At 41.8% G+C, this 23,042-nt stretch overlaps 1 protein-coding gene across 1 annotated transcript in view; it reads left to right on the forward strand.

Moving 5' to 3' along the window:
- kcnk10a (potassium channel, subfamily K, member 10a) overlaps positions 1-21,913 on the forward strand; it is a 33,911-nt gene extending 11,998 nt beyond the window's left edge. Inside the window, exons 3-7 of the mRNA XM_034698900.1 lie at positions 10,482-10,599; positions 14,077-14,237; positions 15,168-15,360; positions 15,854-15,996; positions 18,139-21,913. Of these exons, the coding sequence (XP_034554791.1) occupies positions 10,482-10,599; positions 14,077-14,237; positions 15,168-15,360; positions 15,854-15,996; positions 18,139-18,801 (1,278 nt within the window). The 3' untranslated portion in view covers positions 18,802-21,913. The remainder of the gene's footprint in view (positions 1-10,481; positions 10,600-14,076; positions 14,238-15,167; positions 15,361-15,853; positions 15,997-18,138) is intronic.
- Positions 21,914-23,042: the final 1,129 nt, after the last annotated feature.

The following is a 23,042-nucleotide window of genomic DNA, read 5'->3' on the forward strand; positions in this document are numbered from 1 at the left end:
GGCGAGCAGGGGGGACAGTGAGGTGGATGGAGGAGGAGGATCTGAGGGTGCGGACGGGTGTGGCAGTATGGAGGAGGTCAGAGAGATATGGAGGGGACGAGGTTGTGTATGGATTTGAAGGTGAGGAGAAGTATTTTGTAGTTGATCCGGTCTGTGATGGGGAGCCAGTGGAGCTGTTGCAGGATGGGTGTGATGTGGTGGATGGAGGCGGTGCGTGTGATGATGCGGGCGGCTGAATTTTGAACCAGTTGTAGTTTATGGAGGGTTTTTTATGGGGGAGGCGAAACAGAGGAGTGTTGCAATAGTCCAAACGGGAGGTGACGAGGCTGTGAATGGCAGTGGAGTGGGGAGTGAGTGAAGGACGGAGACGGTTAATATTGCGGAGGTGGAAGTAGGCGGACCGGGTGACGTGGTTGATATGGGAGGTGAAGGAGAGGGTGCTGCTTATTCCAAATCATTGGTTAACAATCATCACTGATTTCAGATTTCAGATTTCAAATCAATTTAAGCAAGCCTCATATTTCAGTTGACATTAGATCATAACACTTAGGCTGAGTAATTTAATTTATAGTATTGATTTGAAATCAGTGAAATACTGAAATAAAGGATTTTCTTGTATTTAAGATCAGTGATGTTCTGAAACAATTATCTGAAATAGGTTATAATCTTGACCAGTAATTTAAATTTAGACTGATTTCATATCATCACTGATTTCAGACCAATATTGTTCAAGATCATTACTCATTTTTGAAAGTCCTTAATTTCCTGTTTGTCACTTTTTAAAACCAACTATAAAGACGTAAGATCAGTGTTGATTTAAGATCATCCCTGATTTGAGGTAATCAAGAATTTTAGATAATTGGTAATTTCAGATGATCTGATCACTGGCACATGATCATCACTTGTTAAGCATCATAGCTGATTAAAGATCATCCTTGAGTTATGATCAGCTCTTAACATCAGATCATCCCTGATTTCAGGTTAACACTGGTTTGGGATAAATTCTATATTTTGAGATATTATTACTGATTACCAATCATTACTGATTTAGGATCAACATTGTTCTCAGATAACCCCTGGTTTAGGGTGTTTTATGATTTAAGAACATCACTGATTTTTATCACCACTGTTTTAGAGACGAGTGATAGCAATCATTGAAGATGAGCTGTGAATTCATCATTGATTTTATATGATCACTGATATCAGATCTGTAAGTATTTGAGCTGATTTCAGATCATAACTTCATAAACAGCTCTGATGTCATTTCTGGTTGTTTTAAAGCACCACTGGTTAGAGATCACTACAGCTTACAGATGATTTTCATCACTCTGATTTTGGATCCTTTGTTTTTAAAATTGGTCTAATTTTTAGTCAGAGTCCTGTAAATAATAAAATAATAATAATCTTCAGGGAACCGACAAACTCTGGTTATAATTCACAGTGTCAGTGCTATTACTGTTTGTGTTTAATAACCGTCATCATCATTCAGGCTGCAGTCACTAGCATTGTAACAGTATGTCACACTTAACAGCTAATAGGGTGAAAGTTTAATGCTAAGCTAACAGGATAATTATTCACAGTAATAACACTTCAATCTCATCAAACAGTAAACGCATGAACAGGGATTAAAAGATAAGCTAACGGTGATTTAGAACAAGAAAACTCAAGTTTGGATCTGAAGATTTTAATGAAACGGACAAGTTTCAGGTGTGTGTGTGTGTGTGTATGTGTGTGAGTGCGTGCATGCGTGCGTGCGTGCGTGCGTGCGTGCATGCGTGTGTGTATGTGTGTGTTTGTGAGTTTGTGTGTGTGTGTGTGTGTGTGTGTGTGTGTAACACAGCGTGTGACTGATCACAGATTTAGTACTGACTTGGTGTGTTTGACCTTCAGACACACAGCGATCCGTCACACCCACTGAGGGAATCATTACACACACACATACACACACACACACACACACACACACACACACACACACACACACACACACACACACACACGCTCCTACATTTTTTTGTGAAAATTCTGCTCTTTGATTCAACGTGTAACAGTTGATGAGAGCTGCTAATATTTTCCACCCTGACTATATAAAAACAATGACTGCATATGATTTTACACACACATAGAAATGAGTGTAGACCAGGGGTGGACAGTAAGGAAGTCATTTTACTTCAGTACTCTTCTTAAGTACAGTTTCTGAGTTTCTGTATTTTACTTGAGTAACTTCTGACTTTTACTTCCCTACATTTAAAACAGGAATATCACACTTTTTACTCCTCTACATTTCCATCAATGTTCTCGTTACTCTCTACCATAGACTGTATAAATAATAAACATAGTCTCCGTGACGTCACTCATCTGTTTCTGAAGTTCTGAAGCCAATCGTCGGCGGATGCCATATTTGAAATGCTCAACTCAACCGAACTTCTGTCGAGAGGCGGGCCTTTAGCGTCCTCGCTAACAGCTACAGTGTTCCCGCCTGTCAATCAAGTCAGCTGTGCCTCTTGTAATGCAAAACTCGTAATCTTAATATCTTCTAAACTGCTGTGATATGAAAAATTCACTCCCTGTACAGTGTGTGCTGATCGAGAAATGAGCTTTGCAGACTAAACTTATTTTTTTGAACCAGGCTGTAAACATGTTTATTTCTGCTGTAAAGATCGGCTTCCTTAAATTGGTGTGTATGTGGTTTCTGGTACTTCCAGAGCCAGCCTCAAGCGGATGCTCAGGGAACTCCAGTTTTTAACACTTCCGCATTGGCTCCAATTCTCCAATGCTCTGCTGAGGTCAGCTGATGAGTTTTCTTTTCTTTTCTAAAATCTGATCAAAAAAATAACAACCCTGTGTTGGTGTAGTCCTCCTGCATGTGGTTTGTCTGCGTGGTGTTATCGTACCTCTGCACGGTTGAACCCAGAGCAAACATCTCTCACATCAGGCGGTTTATTTAGTGATGGTAACAATGGCTACAGCAGAGAAGGATGATTCTCCACCTGAGCTTCATGAACATCTTCAGCTCATGTTATAGCTTTTTGAAATGAAGAATGATTCGTATCCTTTAAAATGTTCTCTCTGTTCAACGCTCTGCGCAGACTTCATCACAGCTTACAAAAGCACGTCGAGGTCTGCAGCTCAACATTAGTTTTATTCCAGATGAACGTGTCAAACCAGGCTGTCTGTGCTTGGAATAACTTAGTTGTATCTAAAGGTGCATTTCAACCGAGAGTTCCAGGGTCTTAAGCCTCCGGAACTACTTTACCCTGAAATAAAAGGTTCCTGTACCTCCATGTTTACTTGTCTACGCTCATGCTTTGTGAAAATACAACATTTTCAGATGGTTTTAATTGAATGCTCCAGAACTTTAACTCAAGTAATAATCTGACTGAGCAACTTCCACTTGTATTGCAGACATATTTGAGCAGGAGGATCTATACTGAGGCACAGAGCTAAGAATAAATGATAAACCACATCCTGCATCTGAAGGTGGAGGTGTTCTGTGGGCTGAATACGCCCCCTGCTGGCTCAGCTGAGTACCAGCGGTCAGTTTACTGGGATAAAGAGACAGGTATGGACTTCTTACTTCTTTACACTCTGAAAATATTCCTGAAGAGGAGCAGTTTATAGCTGAACTAAAGCTATATGACAGGGGTGTCAAACATGCGGCCCGCGGGCCAAAACCAGCCCGCCAGAGGTTCCAATCCGGCCCACGGAATGACTTTGCAAAGTGAAAAAAATACAGAGAAGATATTAACTGCATTTTTCGATAAAAGTAACTACTATTTCAGATTTGTCCTCTGGGGGTCTCATAACATCATAGCGCTGACCGAGCACACCTGAACGGCGCTCTGGGACTTTTTTCCCCAAAGTCAAAAAATTGATTACTTGCTGTTTGTATAATCCGGTTGAGATTCATAAAGACTTTTTAGAGCACTATAAGATGTTCCACTAACTACTAACACTAGCACTACACCCCTGAATACAGCACTGTCCAGCAAGACAACTGTTCCTGCTGGAACTGAGGGGTCCAGAATAATCAACTTTACCTTCTTCAGTATTATTATCTATCTGTTCTGTTGCTGTAAACATTACACTCTGTGTCAGGTGAATGGGTAAGCTGTGTGTTTGGTGTGTTAGCAGCAGGTTTCAGGGCTTAAAGAGTAAAATATTCGGCCCACTATGAGACTCATCATGGCAAAAATACATCAGCTGTTTTTCTAAAAAGATAGTTCATTAAATGTGAACATTTATAGAATGTACTTGTACTTTTTTGCACTAAAACAAAGGGAAATTATAGAGTAGTTGTTATTTATAGGTTGTTATGTTATAATTTCACTGGTCCGGCCCACTTCAGATCAACTTGGGCTGTATATGTGGCCCCTGAACTGAAATGAGTTTGACACCCCTGCTATATGATGTACAAATCCTCCTGAGTGATGAAGCAACGCACATGCTCACTGTTAAAGACACTGTTATTTTACTTTTCCAGGAGTAAAATCACAAAATTCAATCCCCCCCCCCCTCCACACGTTGTCCTGTTGTAACCAGCAGCAGGACGAGGTGCTGCTTGTAGCAGGCAATGGCAGCGTCTGTCTGATCTTTATGTCGGTGTTTCTGTGACGCAGCATGGCGTGTGTGTTAACATTTTATAGCCATGCTCAGTGGAAATACACGTGTAGTGGTGAGAGATTCTGAAACAGAGAAAATTGCTGCGGATGTTGCTCATGTTTTTTTCTTCATTTGCTATTTAGTGCAGTTAGCATTCTTCTTCGTGTGTTTGCTAATACGGTTAGCAAACAGCTTTAAGACAATCTATAGCCACCGTCTGGCGGGAATACTGTATTACAACCAGGCACCGGTAAAATGATGAAAAATTGTACTTTTAAAATGAGAAAATATTCAAAGTAACTCTTTGATTTTTACAAAGTGAACGAATGTTCGAATATTCGAAAATCATTGCCCATCCCTAACTGAAATATTTCTAGAGGTGCTGGGGTTAAAATGAACACAGATTGAGAAGCACAGGTGGAAGTATCAGCAGTGCAACCATCGTAATGCACCAGGGCCCATGAACTGGGGGTGAATCACACGCTGTTTTTGTACATCCAGTGACCTTGTGACTCCACATCATGTGACGATTGTGTGATCCTGACTGTTCCACCAAGGAGACCAGTTATCTGTTTAATATTCAACAACCCCAAAGCTTAAAGTGGCGCTCAAGAACGGAGGGAGCAGAGACAACAGGATGAGTGTGGTGCTCAAACTGATGCAGTCATATTTAAGAAGCAGCATGGGGCAGGAGAGACTCCAGAGCCAGACATCTGGACATCTGGACAGTATTACCACAGACTATCCTGATCACCAAACAGGGTGAACTAACTGAGATTTTCTTTGTAATAAAGTGGGATGGAGTTAAGATAATAGCTTTATAATTATTACCTCTCATATGTGGAGAAATGCTCTTCTGCTGTGTCTGTAAATCTGAACAAAGCTAAACGTTAAAGTCTGCATGTAGCTGTATCAGGGGCTGTCATCCATAATGTGTGGGCGTATGGAAAGCTTCTGTGCTTTTCTTTGGATGAGTGTTTTATGCTTATCAACATTCAGTGTAAGCTATCTTTGTCCTAAACTACTTCAGATGTTTCTTCGTGTGAATAAATCCGGCTGTTAGGTTAGCAGAGATAAATGCGTTGTCACGGCTGCTGTCCGTGGTTCTGATCAGTGGCTGCTTTGGATGAAAGTTGTGCCACTAAATCTTTGCAGGGTGACATGGACTGTCTGCTTGTTTGCTTGGAGTGGTTGTGTGTATTTCCGTGTGTGTAAGTGCACATGATCATGCATAGGTGCATTTCAACCAAGAGTTCCGGGGTCTTTTAGCCCCCAGAACTACTTTCCCCTGAACTAAAAGGTTCCTGTGCCCCCATTGTTGTCTGTGTTTCGACCACGGGCTGAAGTCCTGGGCAGATTGTGCAAATCAGGCCAGTGACGTATGGAGAAAAAAAAGTGAATGCACTACACCACCAGACAAGTAGAGGGCAGTAACACAAAGAGGAATGCCATTCATCACAGATGACACCATAGAAGCAGACGGACAGGCAGGTATCATTATGAGCAACACAACAGTTAGCCTGTTAGCATGAAGAGACTCAGCTGGTGCTGTTTTAGATGGTGCTATATTTCATCACAGATGGATTCACTGAATCAACACGTGAGAGGAGATAAGCGCGAGTAGCAAAGACATTTCAACACGGCTTTAAAATCCTTTTAACTCAAAAAGCCGTGGCAGAGATCGGCCGGTGTTTTGGTTTAAACAGCAACCCTGTTAACTGGAGACTCTCAGCCGGATGCATCCCTCATAAACGTCTTTAGACGATCATTAAATATCTGATGAGGATATTTTGAAATCTTAATAAAATCTAAACTAGTTTGCATTCCCAGGAACTCCCTCTGTGTTTCAACAGCTGTGTAAACTCCACAAACACTGACACGTTCAGCTGAAGGTCTCCAGTTTACAGGGTCACTTTTAAAACTGTAACACCGGGAGAGACGCATTCACGGTGGGCTGAGAGAAGACTACTGTTACAAGTTGCTAAATCAAGAGAATCACAGCTTCTTCTTTTGAAAAGTACACACACATACAAAAAAGATAGAACAAATAAAAACTAATGAAAGAAAGAGAAATCAAGTGAATCACAGATGTGTGTGATGTTATTGTGGACGGAGGGCGGATTAAAAACACTGTGGTTAATTTACCAATCAAACACGTTCAGCATTGCAGGCCCTGCCCCAGAAAGCCCCGGGACCTTTGAAAAGTACTACCCCCCTAGCAGGGGCTTTTTAGGGGTAGATCTATCTCTAATCCAAATTCAGACCCTAGGTCCACCGATCGAAACGCATGTAGTTCTGGGGTAAATTTCCTCTGGTCGAAAAACGCCTCATTTCTGTAGGGCAAGAAGGAGGGCCCAAAACAATATTTGCACTGGGCCCATCACAGTTATGTTACACTTCTGTTAAGAAGTGTTGGAAACTTGTAGTTTAAGATGCAATCAGGTTGAAAGGATTTGTAGATCAGGGAGGAGTGGGAGTCTACAGATTAAGGAGGCAGTGTGTCTAGATTAGGAAGCAGTGAGATTAAAAGACTTCTGAGGAAGTAGCAGGATTTAAATACTTCTAGACTGATGTTCAGTGGGATTACACATTTCTAGACAAAAAGGACCAAGACTAAACCAACTTTTGGACTATATGTGAAGCAGTGAGATTAGTAACATGTCTGTTTTAGGAGGCTGTGTGTTTTATTTGAAAGACAACAGAACAGCTCCAGATTAGGAAACAGTGGGATTAAAACTCCACTAGACAATGAAGCAGTCAATGAAAAGTTTTTATTTTTCAGGAATGCAGTATCGTTAAAAACTTGTCCTTTGGTTTCAGCCACTGAGAACTTCATCAGGGCCAACCAGCTATTTCCTATGAGGGTTAGCAGTCACATAATCAGTGTGATCACATTATGAAAAGGTAAATTCCAGGATAACAAATGTAAGCAGCGGGGGCCAAGCCTTTAAGTCATGAATATAATATAAAGGCAGATAAAACAAACATATAAAATATAATGTTCTGTAACTTTGCAGAATACACAACAAGATTCCAAATGAAACTGGTCTGAAGAGTTAGTTGATTATTTGCTGGTTGATTTTTAAACGTTGCAGTGTTGTGTGGACAGTAACAATCAAATTCCACCAGATCCCTGTCCGATCCGTCTCTGATCCGTCACAGCACTGGATCTGACCGGCCGTAACACAACGGATCAGATACACAAGACTTCTATTCTTGCCGGATGCCGGAGCACAACGCATCAATCTCAACAGAGCAGATGGAGCGGGACAGGAAGTCAGGTTTCACCAAAACAAAATGAAAACATCCGGTTAATTTTCAGAATAAAACACTCTGTGTTATCACCAGATCGTATTTCACTTAACTACAACAACAAACCAAAGTCATGATGAGCGGAGCCAGGCCTGGAGTCAACAGGTCAGAGGTTTTCAGAGGACCAGAAAGACAACATGGATGAGGAGAGGAGGAGCAGAATCCTTGATTCAGTAATTACCGCGGGCACCCACCGGCTGCGTTCTGAAAACACAGCCGATGGGTGTTGTGTTTTCCACTCTTCAGCTGAGGTTGTGAGGGTTCCTTTGACCTCAAATAACTTCTTCCTATTAAATTTTGGCATTTTGCACGTAGAGAGACTTGGATATAGGTCCTGCAAAAACTGAATGTCTGCTTTGGTCCTAAGGATCCCGGTTGTTCCATATATATTCCCATTGTACATTTCAAAGAAGGAAATGTTGGACATGTTTCCTCATCATTCTATAAATGACTTTAAAAATGTGTGAGCTCTCCCAACACTCTACACCCCAAGAGAGGGAACAGTGATTTATTATTTATTCCCCCTCAGGTAATTCAGATGTTGTTTTTCAGGTCTTGTCTTCAGACCACCTGCTGGATTTATATATAGGTACATCTCAGTAAATTAGAATATTGTGAAAAAGTTTGATATTTTCCATCAGTTTTTTATGACAGTAAACATGTGACATATTCTAGACTGCATGCAAACTAAAATATGTCAGGGGTTTTTATATCTTAATTTTGATAATTATGGCCTACAGCCAGAAAAATGTAAAGAGATTGTAGATTGATTAAAAACATGATTTTAAATACAGGAATGTTCATCTTCTGTAAAGTATGTTCATGTGTACACTCAGCCTGGAGCTCTGCTGAGGTGTTACCAAAGCTCAGGTTGCTTTCATCACAGCCTTCAGCTCGTCTGTAGTTTTGTATTGGCTGTCTCATCTTCCTTTTGACACATATCTCACAGATTCTCTTTAGGGTTCAAGTCTGGTGATCTGGTCAATCAAGCACTGTAATATCATGGTGAGAAATCCATGTGGTGGTAGTTTTGGTGCTGTGGGCAGGTGCTGAGTCCTGCTGGAAAAGGAACTCAGCGTCTCCATATAGCTAGATGAAGCATGAAGTGCTCTAAAATCTCCTGAAAGACTCTGTGTTGACTTTGGACTTGATAAAAAAACAAAGGACCAGCACCAGCAGATGACATGGCACCCCAAACCATTACAGACTGCAGAAACTTCACTCTGGACTTCAGACACCTTGGACTCTGTGCCTCTCTTCTCTACCTCCAGACTCTAGGACCTTGATTTACAAATGAAATGCTAACTTTCATCTTAAAGAGGACTTTGGACCACTGAGCAACAGTCCAGTTCTTTTTTAGCCCAGGTCAGATTCTTATGACGTTGTTGTCTCTGGTTCAGGAGTGTCTTGATATGAAGAATGTGACAGGTGTAGTCTCTATCTGAAGACGTCTGTGCGTGGTGTCTCTTGATGCTCTGACTCTAGCCTCAGTCCACTCCTCCAGAAGCTCTCCAAAGTCTGTGACTCAATGTTTCTTGACAATCCTCTCCAGGCTGACTTCATCCCTGTTGCTTGTTCATCTTTTCCACACTCTCCCCTTCCAGTCAACTTTCCTTTGATTCAGCTCTCTGTTACCTCTTTTCGACCAACGAGAACCGGGTTGTATTCGGAGCTGGTTGAACTCGCGAACCAACACGGCTCCCATTTGTTTTTCCACTCGCTTGAGCGAGAGGCACGTCATGACGATAGATTTACGCCACTGCTTTTCCCAGCAGTGCTAGCGCAAACTTTCCCTCACAACAACAACGATGGCGGACAACGGCAGCTTGTCTCTTCGGCCGACCACTGCTTTGCCTTGGAATCCATTAGTCTCTTTTATTTGTTCGCTGCAGGACAATGGCGGAAACATGTTTGATTTGTGTTTGTGATCACGGCAACCCCGCCCCTCACCCCTGACGTAAGCAGTTTGAGGTTCTAGTCCAGCAAAGAATTTGAGCCGCTCTGAAACCGGTTTTCCCGACCGGGAGCCGGTTCACTCACAGTCGAAACACAAAAAACGGTTCTCAATTGAGTGCCGGCCTCGGTTGAAAAGGAGTATCTGAACAGCCAGCCTCTTCAGCAGTGAGCTGAAAAACCTTGTGGGAAAACCTCGGTCACATGACTCCAGCTGTCCAGCAGTCCTGCTGCATGCTGTGTTCTGAAAACGCAGCCGGTGGGTGTTGACGGATGAGAGAGCACAAAGCCAGATGGCAACTAATCATAGACGGAGTCCTTCAGACATGTCACTCCTGTGTTTGGCACTCAATTCTGTAGGTCAGTAGTAGACGTTCTTCAACAGTCAGACTCTCAACATGTCATCCGTGAGCCTCAGAATATAAGTCCTTGATGACCTCACCTACAGGAACTTCGACTGAGCATCTTACGAGTAGAGGATCTTTGTGCCACATCAACCTCAGATCATTTCAACCTGACAGGATTTAATAACTGCTGCCTGACACATCCTGTGTGCGGGTGTTTTCTTCTGTGTTTGTGTTGCATTAACCTAGCTGTCTTTTCTTGTCTTTCAGCACTCTGTGGACGCTGTGAATGCTGGCGTGAGTCCCATTGGTGACACGTCCTATAACTCGAGCCACTGGGACCTTGGCAGCTCTTTCTTCTTCGCCGGGACGGTCATCACAACTATAGGTAGTGACATTACGCAGGTTCATCAGGTTCAATGTTGTTTGTGTACAAGATAAGTCTCCTGTTTTACACATTTGATCAATAAATCAATGTTGTTGATGCAGCACCAAGATATCTCAGGATACTCTCCATAAAGAGCAGAGCTAAAGCGTATTCTATTATATACAGAGACTTGACATTAATCCATCATGAGTAAGCACTTAACAACATTTAGCAAGAAACAGAGGCAAGAAAAACTTCATTTAAGAGGCAGGAACCTCGAACAGAAACAGAGTCATGTTGAACAGACATCTGCTGAGACCGTGTGGGCTGCGAAAGAGAGGGAGAGAGGGAGAGAGGGAGAGAAACAAACAGTAACAATAACACAACAGATGAAACAGACTTCAGTCTACAACACAAATAGAAATAGTAAAAATATGTTTGTTATAGACGCTGGGTTACAATAATATGACTGATAAAATTCAGGTCAACAGGTCTGGTTTTGACATCCACTGTAAACAATTATCATTAAAGTAAAACTGATATTATACTGCTACCTGCAGCTATTGTCAGGCAGGTCCATGGCAGTCTGCAGCAATGATCCAGAAGAACCTCCGAGACAAGGGAGCCATCTCTGAGTTCATGTGGGCAGTATTGGCATCTGCCCAAATTTCAAGTAAAAACTCAATTATTTAGAACAACTCTTTCTGAACTGAATGTTTGGATTGATAATACCTCATGTTCGTGCTGCGTATTCGTGTTTGTGCTCATGTATGAAAACATTAGAAAAAATAGTATGGGAGGTCGAGCCTTCAGTTATCAGGCCCCTCTCCTTTGGAATCATCTACTCATCAGGGTCCAGGAGGCAGACACCCTCTCTACTTTTAAGAGTAGGCTTCAAATTTTCCTTTTTGATAAAGCTTATAGTTAGAGCTGGATCAGGCTTGGACCAGCTCTTAGTTATGCTGCTATAGGCTTAGACTGACACACTGGGATCCTGTCTTTCCCTCTCTCTCCTCTCTCTGCCTGTCTCTTACTTTAACTCTCCCTGTCCCATTAAAGTTACTAACCATAGACCTTTCTGGAGTCCCTGAGCTCCCTTGTCTCGTAGGTTCCTCTGAATCTATGCTGCTGTGGACGTGCCAGACTCCAGCTGCTACAACTACTACTATCCGTCTCACCACTATCATCTCTCTCTCTCTTCATCTCCCTCTATCCCTCTCTCCAACACGGTCTCAGCAGATGTGTGTCTAACATGAGTCTGGTCCTGCTGGAGGTTTCTGCCTGTTAAAGGAAGTTTGTCCTTGCCACTGTAACTTGCTAAATGCTGCAAAGTGCTCTGCTCATGGTGGATTAAGATGAGATCAGACTGAGTCCTGTCTGTAAGAGGGGACTGGATCTGATCCTGTCTTGATGTTGGATCTTTGTTAATAATAGAAACATAGAGTACGGTCTAGACCTGCTCTGTTTGGAAAGAGTCTGAGGAGAACATTTGTTGGGATTTGGTGGTATATAAATAAAGATTGATTGATTGATTGATTGATTGATTGACTGATTGACTGATTGACTGATTGATTGATTGATTGATTGATTGATTGATGTAAATGTATTGATCAGCTATGTATCATAACAGAGGGTAAAAACTTCTGAAAAAGTAGAACAAATACAAATGTTTCAGAAGATTAGATCCTCCTAACATTGATCTAAAGAACTCTAAAACCAGACTCCATGTTTTTATTTTAAGCTCTAAATAAAAACTTGAAAATGAAATAATTAAAGGTACATTGTGTTGTATAAAGGGGCATTTCGCAGAGTAGACTTGACAGAATCTAATATTCCTAGGGTGTGTTTCAGTAAGCGTATAATCACCTTATTATAAGAGTTGTCTGTAACTTAGAATGAGCCTTTTTTTCTACATCGGTGTGGGTCACCTTTCATGGAGGCTGCCATCTTTCACTGCCATATTTCTACTGTGGCACAGAACAGGCAAACAAGTAGCATACACATTTTTAGTTTTTAGATTTTAGTGAGTGGCCACACAGAAAGCTCCAGTCAGAGGATAAAGAAGAGGAAGATTAGAGTTGTTGGTGTTGTGTGCAAAAGACTTTGTAGTGATTTCAGTTTTTGTCAGTAAAACTTGGCAAATGGAGGATCACATTGATCATGAATCACAGGAGGCCACCGTCGCTTCACCGAGGAGAGGGAGGAGCAAGGAAGCTTTTCAATCTAGAATTCAAGTTCTACTCACTGTACCTTTAAATATTTCAGACCAGAAACTAGTGCTGTGCGATATTACGATATAAATCGTAGTGCAATATAAAAACGTCCACCGTACGATATAACCCTCTGTCGTTTATATCGTTATTTTGATGTGTAGGGTATTGGTCTAGCTCTGTTGCTTCACTACATTGTATGAACGATGATGAATGCAGGTTAATGTAAGCTGCAGCACCGCTACTACTTTGCGGTAGCATTTTTACGTCACTCACAACTACTAGTTTACGGCACTGATAGAGCATGGATGTAACAACATGGCAGAAGCGGAGAGCTTAGCGGAAAACAAAGTGGAAACAGAACCGAAAGAGGAGTTGGTGCCGAAAAGAGGGAACCGCAATTCCATGGTTTGGCTTTGGTTTGGTTTTAAAAAGTCGGACACCGACCAGAAAACGGAAATCTGCAAAACATGTCGCCAACAAGTCGTTACGACCGACTCGAACACTTCTAATCTTATCTATCTTATCTAATCTAGTCTTCCAATATCTCAACCTGTGAAACGTGAAACAAAATGTAAAAAAAGCAACAAGTTATTTTAAGAGGTTTCATTTCATGTCAGAACAAGCCTGACAAACTTGTGTTCATAAAACTCAACCTCTGAAACAGTTCATTTATTGCACTTTTCTATGCACTTTTGTTATGTGCACATACGTGTTAATGCACAAAATGCAATTAGCATTTGTTAAATGTTGGCATACTTGAATGGTACTTCAAGCACTTTATGTTATTGTTATTGTATTTATTTTAATTCTTTGCACTTAAGTGCATTCCTTTAAAACTGGTTGTACTACCAGATATTTTGAATGGTACTTGTCCACTGGATATTTGTGTTTTATTTTAATTTGTCTTTTATACATTTTATTATGTTTTTATACATAAAATGTGTTTCATAAATAAATTGAAAAATATGAGAGAAAACTGCCATTCATTTCATGTAATTTTAAGGAAAAATACTATATCGGGATATATATCGTTATCAGGATATAAAATCACCTATATCGGGATATAAAATTTTGTCCATATCGCACAGCATTACCAGAAACCAAATCTGATTAAAACAGTCAGACTTTTTCATATTTATCACGATGTGACTCTTCTCTCTCACCGTTCTTCCTCCTGCTTTCTTCTCCCCCTCTTCTTCCTTCTCCCTGTCCTCCTCTTTCTCCTTATTTCGATCCATTTATCTCTCCTCCTCCTCCTCCTCCTCCTCCTCCTCCTCCTCCTCAGGTTATGGAAACATAGCTCCCAGCACAGAGGGGGGAAAGATCTTCTGCATCCTTTACGCCATATTTGGGATTCCTCTGTTTGGCTTCCTGTTGGCGGGCGTTGGAGATCAGCTGGGAACCATTTTTGTAAAGAGCATCGCCAAAGTGGAGAAAATGTTTAGGGTGAGTCCGCTTTATAAACATTACGTTATACCTGACTCACTTTTATTATTATTCCTTGATTAATCAGGGACATTTCCATGGCTGACCCTGATAAGATCACTTCATGTTTTACTCATTTTTTACTTTAAAAAGAACGACATAATGTGGATTTAATGCTAACCTGATGCTGTAAAAGTTGAAGGTGTTGTAAGCAGCGATCATTAATAATATTCTGTACTTAACATTTGTTACGATGACTTGGAAGTGCAATGCAAATTAAAATTTGAACAAAATGACATTAAACAATTTTAACCAAAACAAATATACCATTAAGAAAACACATTTACAAAATCTAAAATTATTTTGATTATTTGAATCATTGCTTTAACACGTCTCCGTTGTGAATAATGTCTCCGTTGTGATGAAGACTCTTCAGGTGGCTTTTAGATTTGTTGTGTGCAACCCTTTTTCCTCCTCACTCACAAACTGCAGTTGTGTTTCTGCGCTTATTGTCATTATTGTTGTTGTTGTTCTTCTTCTTCTAATGAGGTTCCAGCAGGCTGTACACTGTAAAGAGTGACGCTGCCCTCCACAGTCTCGGAATAGGAACTCAACTCATACCTCAGATACAGTTTGTTTACATTTGTGACAGAGAGCTGAGTAGTGTATGTAATGTGGGATGATGCTGATGTGATCCAGTGTCACCTGTAGTGCCATCTTGTGGTGGTGAGAGGAACTGCATGACTCTCCACACAGCGGAAAGTTTCCCTCTTTTCTTTACAGTTCCTCTTTCTTCAAAGTTTCATGATTATATAAAATATATCAAGTGTTTTCAAAGTCAGCGGTCATGCTGATGTGATAATTAACTTGGTTCATCGGAGTCCTCCTGGACTCTGCAGGTCCCTGCAAACAGTCCAAAACACTCAGAACCCTGCTGTGTGTGTGTTCCAGAATAAACATAACCAGATCAGCCAGACTAAGATTCGTGTGGCCTCCACCCTCCTCTTCATCCTGGCGGGCTGCATCCTCTTCGTCACCATCCCAGCAGTGATCTTCAAACACATCGAGGGCTGGTCAGCGCTCGAGTCCACGTACTTCGTCGTCATCACGCTGACGACTGTTGGAATCGGAGACTACGTGGCAGGTGAGAACTACTCTTAATCTCAATTAATTCATTGAAATGTCTGAGGGGGACTTTCTTATTTATCACCAAACAGCACCTATATTATCTCTAAATAATAAATACAACCTCATAACTAGTCATTATTGATTTTCATGACTTATCAATCTGACCTGAAAAGATTGATATCAAACATCATGACCAACGACTACACAGCGGTCCAACGAGGAAGGACTCAGCTGAAGTCTGGACTCATGTAACTCTCATGTGTCATGATGGAGGACAGGTGTGCGTGTTCCAGGTGGACTGCTCTTTTGATGTGAGCTGGTTTGGGGTCAGCGTGTGGGAGGGATGACGATGACTGTGGCGGATGGAAATAGCTGGGTGGGTGGAGATGACTGTGGTTGATGACGAGGAGTGTTTGCAGAGTTTCAGTGGTTGAAGTTTTCTATAGATGAAGTGATGATTACTCTTTTTCCTGTTTTCCTCCTCTTCCTCCTTAATCCTGTGTCTTCAGGGGGCGACCGTCGCATTGAGTACAGGCAGTGGTACCGTCCTCTGGTCTGGTTCTGGATCCTGGGGGGTCTGGCCTACTTTGCTGCGGTGCTGAACATGATCGGAGACTGGCTGAGGGTTCTGTCCAAGAAGACGAAGGAGGAGGTAAGTGATGATGAGGATGACGACATATCTGTATTGATGCTCTAGGATCATGTGATCATGTTCATTGTCAAAGTGAGGGATAATATAAAGTGATGAAAGCAGATCAGGGTGGGCAGGGCTTTTTATCACATGTCGGGCAGTATTTGTGATCTTTTTCCCATTTAAAGGTGACATATCATGCAAAATGGACTTTTTAATGGTTCTCTACCTGAAATATGTGTCCCTGTCTACAAACCCCCCAAGAATGAAAAAAATCCATTCTGCCCCTGTTTTGATTTCTCCACCTTTCTGTAAATGTGTGTGAAACGAGCCGTTCCAGACTTCCGTGTTTTTGTTACGTAACAACAATATCCGGTCTGTCACGGAGTCAGAGCTCGGAGCTTGTTCAGCCCATAGACTGTATAAAATAATACTGAATCCCTCCTCCGTTTTTCATTACCTGCACACATGTGTGCTAACAAGGAGCTTAGGAGGGAGGCATGCTAGTTGTAGGCTGTCTTAATAAACACAAAGGTCGGTTTTACTCCCCACGTCTGCAGATTTGAAGATCTAGTGGATGATTTTTATTTATCATGGATAAGTGCTAGCGCTAGTTAGCATAGCCACATAGCTACATGTCGTAGCTGTAGCTGTGTACCAAGACACACGCGCTACAGGCGCCTCTCCGTCAGGATCAGATTCTGGATCAGATTCAGAGGGTTGAAGTAACGTGATCTCTGAGCAGCCGTGTATATTCAGCCAACATGTAAACATTAGATCAACGTGCTGGACAGCCGAGGCACATCCACTTCCTGAGGGGGCGTGATCAGAGAGAAAACAGAGTGTTCTGAGGAGGACTGAAGAAAAGGGTCTTTCAGGCAGACCAAAATCTGATTTCAAAGTGTTTTTTTGAGCATAAACTTTAAAGACATGTTTTGGGGACCTCTTAGACCAATATATATTGATGAAAAAAGCGTGATATGTCACCTTTAATGTGGTTGTGAAAAATACATTTAATATAAAATCCCTGTTGAATCTATATGTTAAATGTTGAATCCAAATTTTAAATGTTAAATATGAATCTAAATGTAAAAAAATAAATGTAAAAAAATAAATCTAAATGTTAAATCCAAATGTTAAATCTAAATGTTAAATGTTAAATCTAAATGTTAAATATAAATATAAATGTTAAATTTAAATGTTAAATATATATCTAAATGTTAAATATAGATATTAGATATAAATATAAATGTTAAATTTATATTTTAAATATAAATCTAGTAATGAAATGCTACATCTAAATGTTAAATGTTATATATAAATGTTAAACATAAATCTAAATGTTGAATCTTAATGTTAAATATAATTGTTAAATCTTAATGTCAAATGTTAAATATAAATGCTAATTATAATTTAAAATTTTAAGTCTTAATCTAAATGTTAAATGTAAAACTGTGCACTGGTTACCTGTTTCTTTTAGAATTGATCTCAAAGTACTTTTACTTGTTCTTAAAGCTCTAAACAGCCTTGCTCCTTCATACATCGCTGATCTCCTGTTGTTTTATGTTCCACCACGATCACTGAGGTCCAACAATGCTTCACTTTTGAATGTTGACTTAATTGATCTTTAACTCTTCCCATCATCCCAAACTATCTAACATCAGAACATCAGACTGTTATTTACACTCAGACAGAGTTAACAGATTAGCTCAGGGTCTCTTACCCCATCTAGATTTTTGGCCTTGACTCCTGTCTCAGCCCATACGAGCTTCAGCGGCTAGACTTGGGATTTTAGACCAGACCATCCAGGGCCTCAGATTTTGGTCCCCCCAGGCACACTCCCACACTCATAGTCATCTTAATGATGTGTATTCAGCCTACACTTAAAGCAGCTTCATTTCAATCATGACCCAACAGGTGGTCCCATCAGCTCCCTTTCTCTGCAGACTTTCAGCACAATAGAAATCATTTTAACAATTTAAAAACACATATTTTTGACCTCGCTTGTAAAATCTACAATATTCTGCATTCAGAAAAATCAAAATAGTCTGAGGTATGAATATTTGTTTTCTGCTCTCTCAGTGAAGAGAAATCGAAGCTTAGAGTCAAACATGATTTAATATTTGTGCCACAGTTTGAACTCTGATATTTCTCTTTGGACAGGTCGGGGAGATCAAAGCTCACGCTGCAGAGTGGAAAGCTAACGTTCGAGCAGAGTTCAGAGAGACGCGGCGGCGAATGAGTGTGGAGGTCCACGACAAGCTGCAGCGAGCCGCCACCATCCGCAGCATGGAGCGACGGCAGCTGGGACTCGACCAGCGCGCCGTGTCGCTCGACATGTTGTCCCCGGAGCGCCGCGCCCTCTTCAACAGCCTGGACACCAACAGCTACAAGAACTCCTCCCAGGAGAGCATCGACACCAAGCTCAACAACCTCCGCCTGCGTGGGGCAGAGCACTGCGACCGCCGCTCCGACCACCAGACCACATCCGAGGACAACATCTTCAACCGGCTGGGCTCCGTCACCAAACTCGCCAAACGCAGCCGGAACAGAGAGCTGAAGAAGAACATCCCCAACGAGGCACGCCGGCCACACAGCGAGGCCTTCGGCTGCGGCACGCCCACTTTCGACTGCAGCACGCCGACCGCAGAAGAAGAAGGGAAGAGGAAGGAGGAAGGAGAGGAGGAGACAGAAGACAAGGAGTGCAACACGAGCTTGTCTGATTTCCCGCTGTTTGTGGAGGCTTGTAAAGCGCAGAACGGGTTCAACATGGAGACCAAAGAGCCTGAGAGCGAGAAAACCCTGCAGATGGAGATGGACCCGTAGACAGAGAGAGAGGTTTGAGACTCACCCATCAGTGCCTTATCTTACTTACTCATTTGTGATTAACAGGGACAACGACTGTCCTCGTGTGCTGTAGACTGTAACACCACACACTCACTGTGCTTTATGAACCTAACACACAATGTTCTCACAGACCTGGACCTGATTCAAAAGATAACAGAGGTTTGGGTCTCAGTTTTTCTGCTCGGTCATCATTTCTCTCCGTGGTGAAAGGTACTTCATGAAAGTTCTGATATTCAGGTTTTAGTTTACAGACGTAGGTTTGTCTTAATGCTCAGTTTGACACCCTCATGAACACTTCCTGTTTCCTGTAAGCCTGCAGAGACAAACTAAGAGCTGGCCTGTCTGTTTGATGACATCATCACTTATTTACCAATCACGAAGATGAACCTATCAGTGAATCAGCTGATGGCGTTGACCTTTGACCCTTTATAAATAATCTGTGTGGAAGAGGGTTCAGGTTTCAGTCTCTTGATTTGATACACACTGTGGTCGTTGGTGATCATTGTGTTCTCGGCGGAAACACACACACACACACAGACACACAGACATACACCCACACACACACAGATACCTCTTTTCGGCCAACGCGAACCTGGTTGTATTTCCGGGCTGGTGCTCGCGCTGGTTCAGAGCTGGTTGAACTAGTGAACCAACACGGCACCTGTTTGTTTTTCCGCCCGTTCGAGCCCTTGGAAGAGGCACGTCATCACGTCAGTTTTACGTGACCGCTTTTCCCAGCAGCGCTAGAGCCAACTTTCCCTCACAACAACAACGATGGCGGACAACGGCAGCTTGTCTCCTCGGCCGACCACTGCTTTGCCTTGGAATCCATTAGTCTCTTTTATTTTTTATCGGTCCGATCCCGGACCACAGCTGTCCATGACAGAAATTGACTTACTTGATTTCAGCACAACTTTTTAAATTGTGGTTTGTAACCTGTTTGGGCTCAGCATTACACACACACACACACACACTCAATCATATATATATAATGTATATGTAGTGTGTGCGTGTGCATGCGGGCACTGACAAAATTGGGTCCTAACTTAAGAGTTTACCCACCTCTCAAGGGACCACTACACCACTGCTTCTAATGTAAAAGCACTTTGAGTTGTCAGAAGACCAGAGGAAGCCCTGTCTAACACAGGCCATTGAATAAGTGTAAAACAGCAACAGTGACATCTAGTGGTGAAATTCAACAACTACAACATCTGTTAACTTAGCTGTATCCTGTTCCACTGCAGATGAAATCCTCTCCGCTTGTGAAAAAGGAAATTGTGCGTACAGATCAGAGTCATCAGGTGTTCTTAATTTGATGAGGAGAGCACCTCTGCGCCTCCTCCTCTTCAAGTCATCACACCTTTCTAAACAATGCCCCATGGAGGACTTTACACCTATTCAGAGCTGGGTGTAAGATCTGAGCTGTAACAATGCTTACATAGAAACTATCTCTGCAGGTGCAACCCTTTAAACATGAGCAGAGTGTAAACCTCAGCCATTTGAACTAACACTGAGCTGGTGAAACCCAGTACAGGACTTTATGTTTGTTTTGTATTGTGGTTTGTTTTCTCAGGTTTGAGGAACAGTCTGTTTGTGTGTCCCACATTATCATCACTGATATGAAATGATGGCCGTGCTTCCAGGAAACTGGACCCAAGTTGAAATAGATGTGAGATGTGTTTGCTGTCAGTCTGGAAAGTTTGAACCTTCATTAATGAGGGTTTGAAGGCTGAACAAAGAAAACTTTGAGAAAAGCAGAACATTATCAAAACTTGATGTTTCACATTTAATGGATGCCAAAGAGTTGATCGGTAAGAGTCAGATGAGTTCTGATACTGAGACTCCATTGTGGCTCAAAAAAAAAATTATGAAGAGCAGAAAAGAAACATGCGATGTAAACACTTCATGTCCGTCTCTGTCGTCATGCTTCATAAGGAAACTCTAAATGTGAATGTGGTAAAACATGCCTCATGTTGTCTGTGCATGGTCCCCGTCATACCTGCATCACGTGGCCTCATTAAACTCTATCTCAGGGCTCGTTGTCCTCGTGTTTGTCATCTGTCTGTGCTGCATTCACACTCTGAGAGGACAATGATGCTTGTGTTCTTCAAAAACTGATGACAGGATGAAGTAAAGCCATAAGAGGAGGGAAGTGTTGCACTGATTATGTTCAGTGATGGATGAGCTGGTAAAGCTGTCTGCTGTCACTATGAAGGTTTATTATGGACCTCTGCTCAGACTTGACTCCAGCATCACCACAGACCCACACACGGAGGTTTGATCACCTGGAGCATTCTGGGAAATACTAACTTGAAAAAAATCACAAGTCAGCAGACTCTAAAGATCCTGGATGGATGCCTGATTGGCTGAGACACCTGTCAATCAAAGTACCTTTAATCCCTCTGATGGACATGAAAGAGAAGAGACCAAACTTCATGTAAGGTTTGGACTTCTTCACTGGAATAATGTGAATGTTGAGATGTCTCACAGAGATCACCTAGTGGCCATCAGTGGAACGGCATGTTGACAACTTTCAGCCATGTTGGCTGCCTGAGTGACAGATCCAAACATTTCATCAGGACAGAAGGGACAGCACATGAATCTAAATGTAAACTGTGCCCCTGATTGTATTGAGTGATACTACTCTCCGTGTTTCTCACACACATGAATGTCACACTGTCTGTGCAAAAATACACACTTATTGTCTGTGTATGAACACACACGCTGTGTATACACACTTACTGTCTGCCAGATCACAAAGTGAAGCTTCAGCAGGACTACATGTGTTTTAAAAACACTGCTAAGAACTACAAACATGTCGGCGCTTAAAGAAACAGATGTGTTATAAAAAAGGCATGCTCTACTGCTTCAATATTACACATGTTTATGGTGTTGAATGTAAACAAACACACGCTGCAGGGGACAAGGACGATCAGAACAATATCTATGATGAAGATGAGGATGAAGATGCTCAACATGTTTTCCTACCTGCCTGTGTTCACACATACACACACACTCTGCACATGCTCAGTACGCTGCTCACAGTGTCATTACATTAGTTGTAGTGATTGCCTTTTAAAATAAAGATCACTGAACAACAGCTGTTTCTGTCCCTATGTGTGTGTGTGTGTGGGTGCATCTCAAACCTCTAAACGTCCATCCTCGCGTCTATTCCTTGCGTCTCTTCCTCACGTCTTAGTCCCGCCCACCAGAGATGCGAGGAAATGAAACCAGAGGAGAGAGGAAAGAGGAGATTTGTGATGACGGCTTTAACAGCTGTTTGTGTCTGCACACATGTTCACTGTAATAACTCTGATAAATATAAACAGTAACAGAGCTCTGTCTCTATGTTTAACTGTTTAACACACACCTGCACATGAAGAGAATCAGCTCTCTGTTTATTCTGTCCTGAAGCATCACGGATCGATTCACTGGTAAAATGCCTCATTATTAAACTATTTATTACTTTAAGGGAAAATATAAACAATGCAACTCTTTTCAAACCCTGTGCTCATTAATGATCAGCCTCATATGAAACTTTATTAACCTGACAGGAAATATAACAAGTGTTTTTACTAACAGACAAACTTTACTGTCAGACTTCTCTTCATGAAGAAAATGAGAACAAATGGGGAAACTAACAGGAGGAAGAACTGATCATTGATATATATTCTATCAATGATATTAGACTCTATTACTCTATTTCGTTAGACAGTGAATCTGACAAAAACAATCAGATATAACATAATCCATCCTCTGTAATGTTGAATTTATGATTTTGCGATCAGTATATTGTTTTTAAAACTCACATCAAACACTTTTTAATCTCAGCTCATCACACACAGACTGTTTAGAAACCGACGTATGTTTATGATCTGTTTCAGGGCACCCTTAATGACTGTTTTAAGGTCCATCTTTTCTCTGTTATTAAACTCAGCTGATGTTAAGTTTCGGTTAAGTCCGAGCCGCTGCAGCGTCCAATCGGTGAGTGATATTCGATAAGGGGGCGTGTCTGTCAGAGAAAAGACTTCCGCAAAGTCTGCTCTCGTGTTTCCTCGATTATCCCTCCTCGGATCAGTCTCCTCGCTCCTCGCTCCTCTCTCCTCCAGCAGCGTTTAGAGCTTTGGGACACAAGTTAAAATGGCGCGTCGGTAAGTACTTCCGGTTCGGCCGAGGAGCGAGGAGCGAGGAGACTGCAGTTTAGAGCTTTGAGATGCACC

Source organism: Notolabrus celidotus, chromosome 13 (assembly GCF_009762535.1).
Source record: "Notolabrus celidotus isolate fNotCel1 chromosome 13, fNotCel1.pri, whole genome shotgun sequence".
NCBI lineage: Eukaryota > Metazoa > Chordata > Actinopteri > Labriformes > Labridae > Notolabrus > Notolabrus celidotus.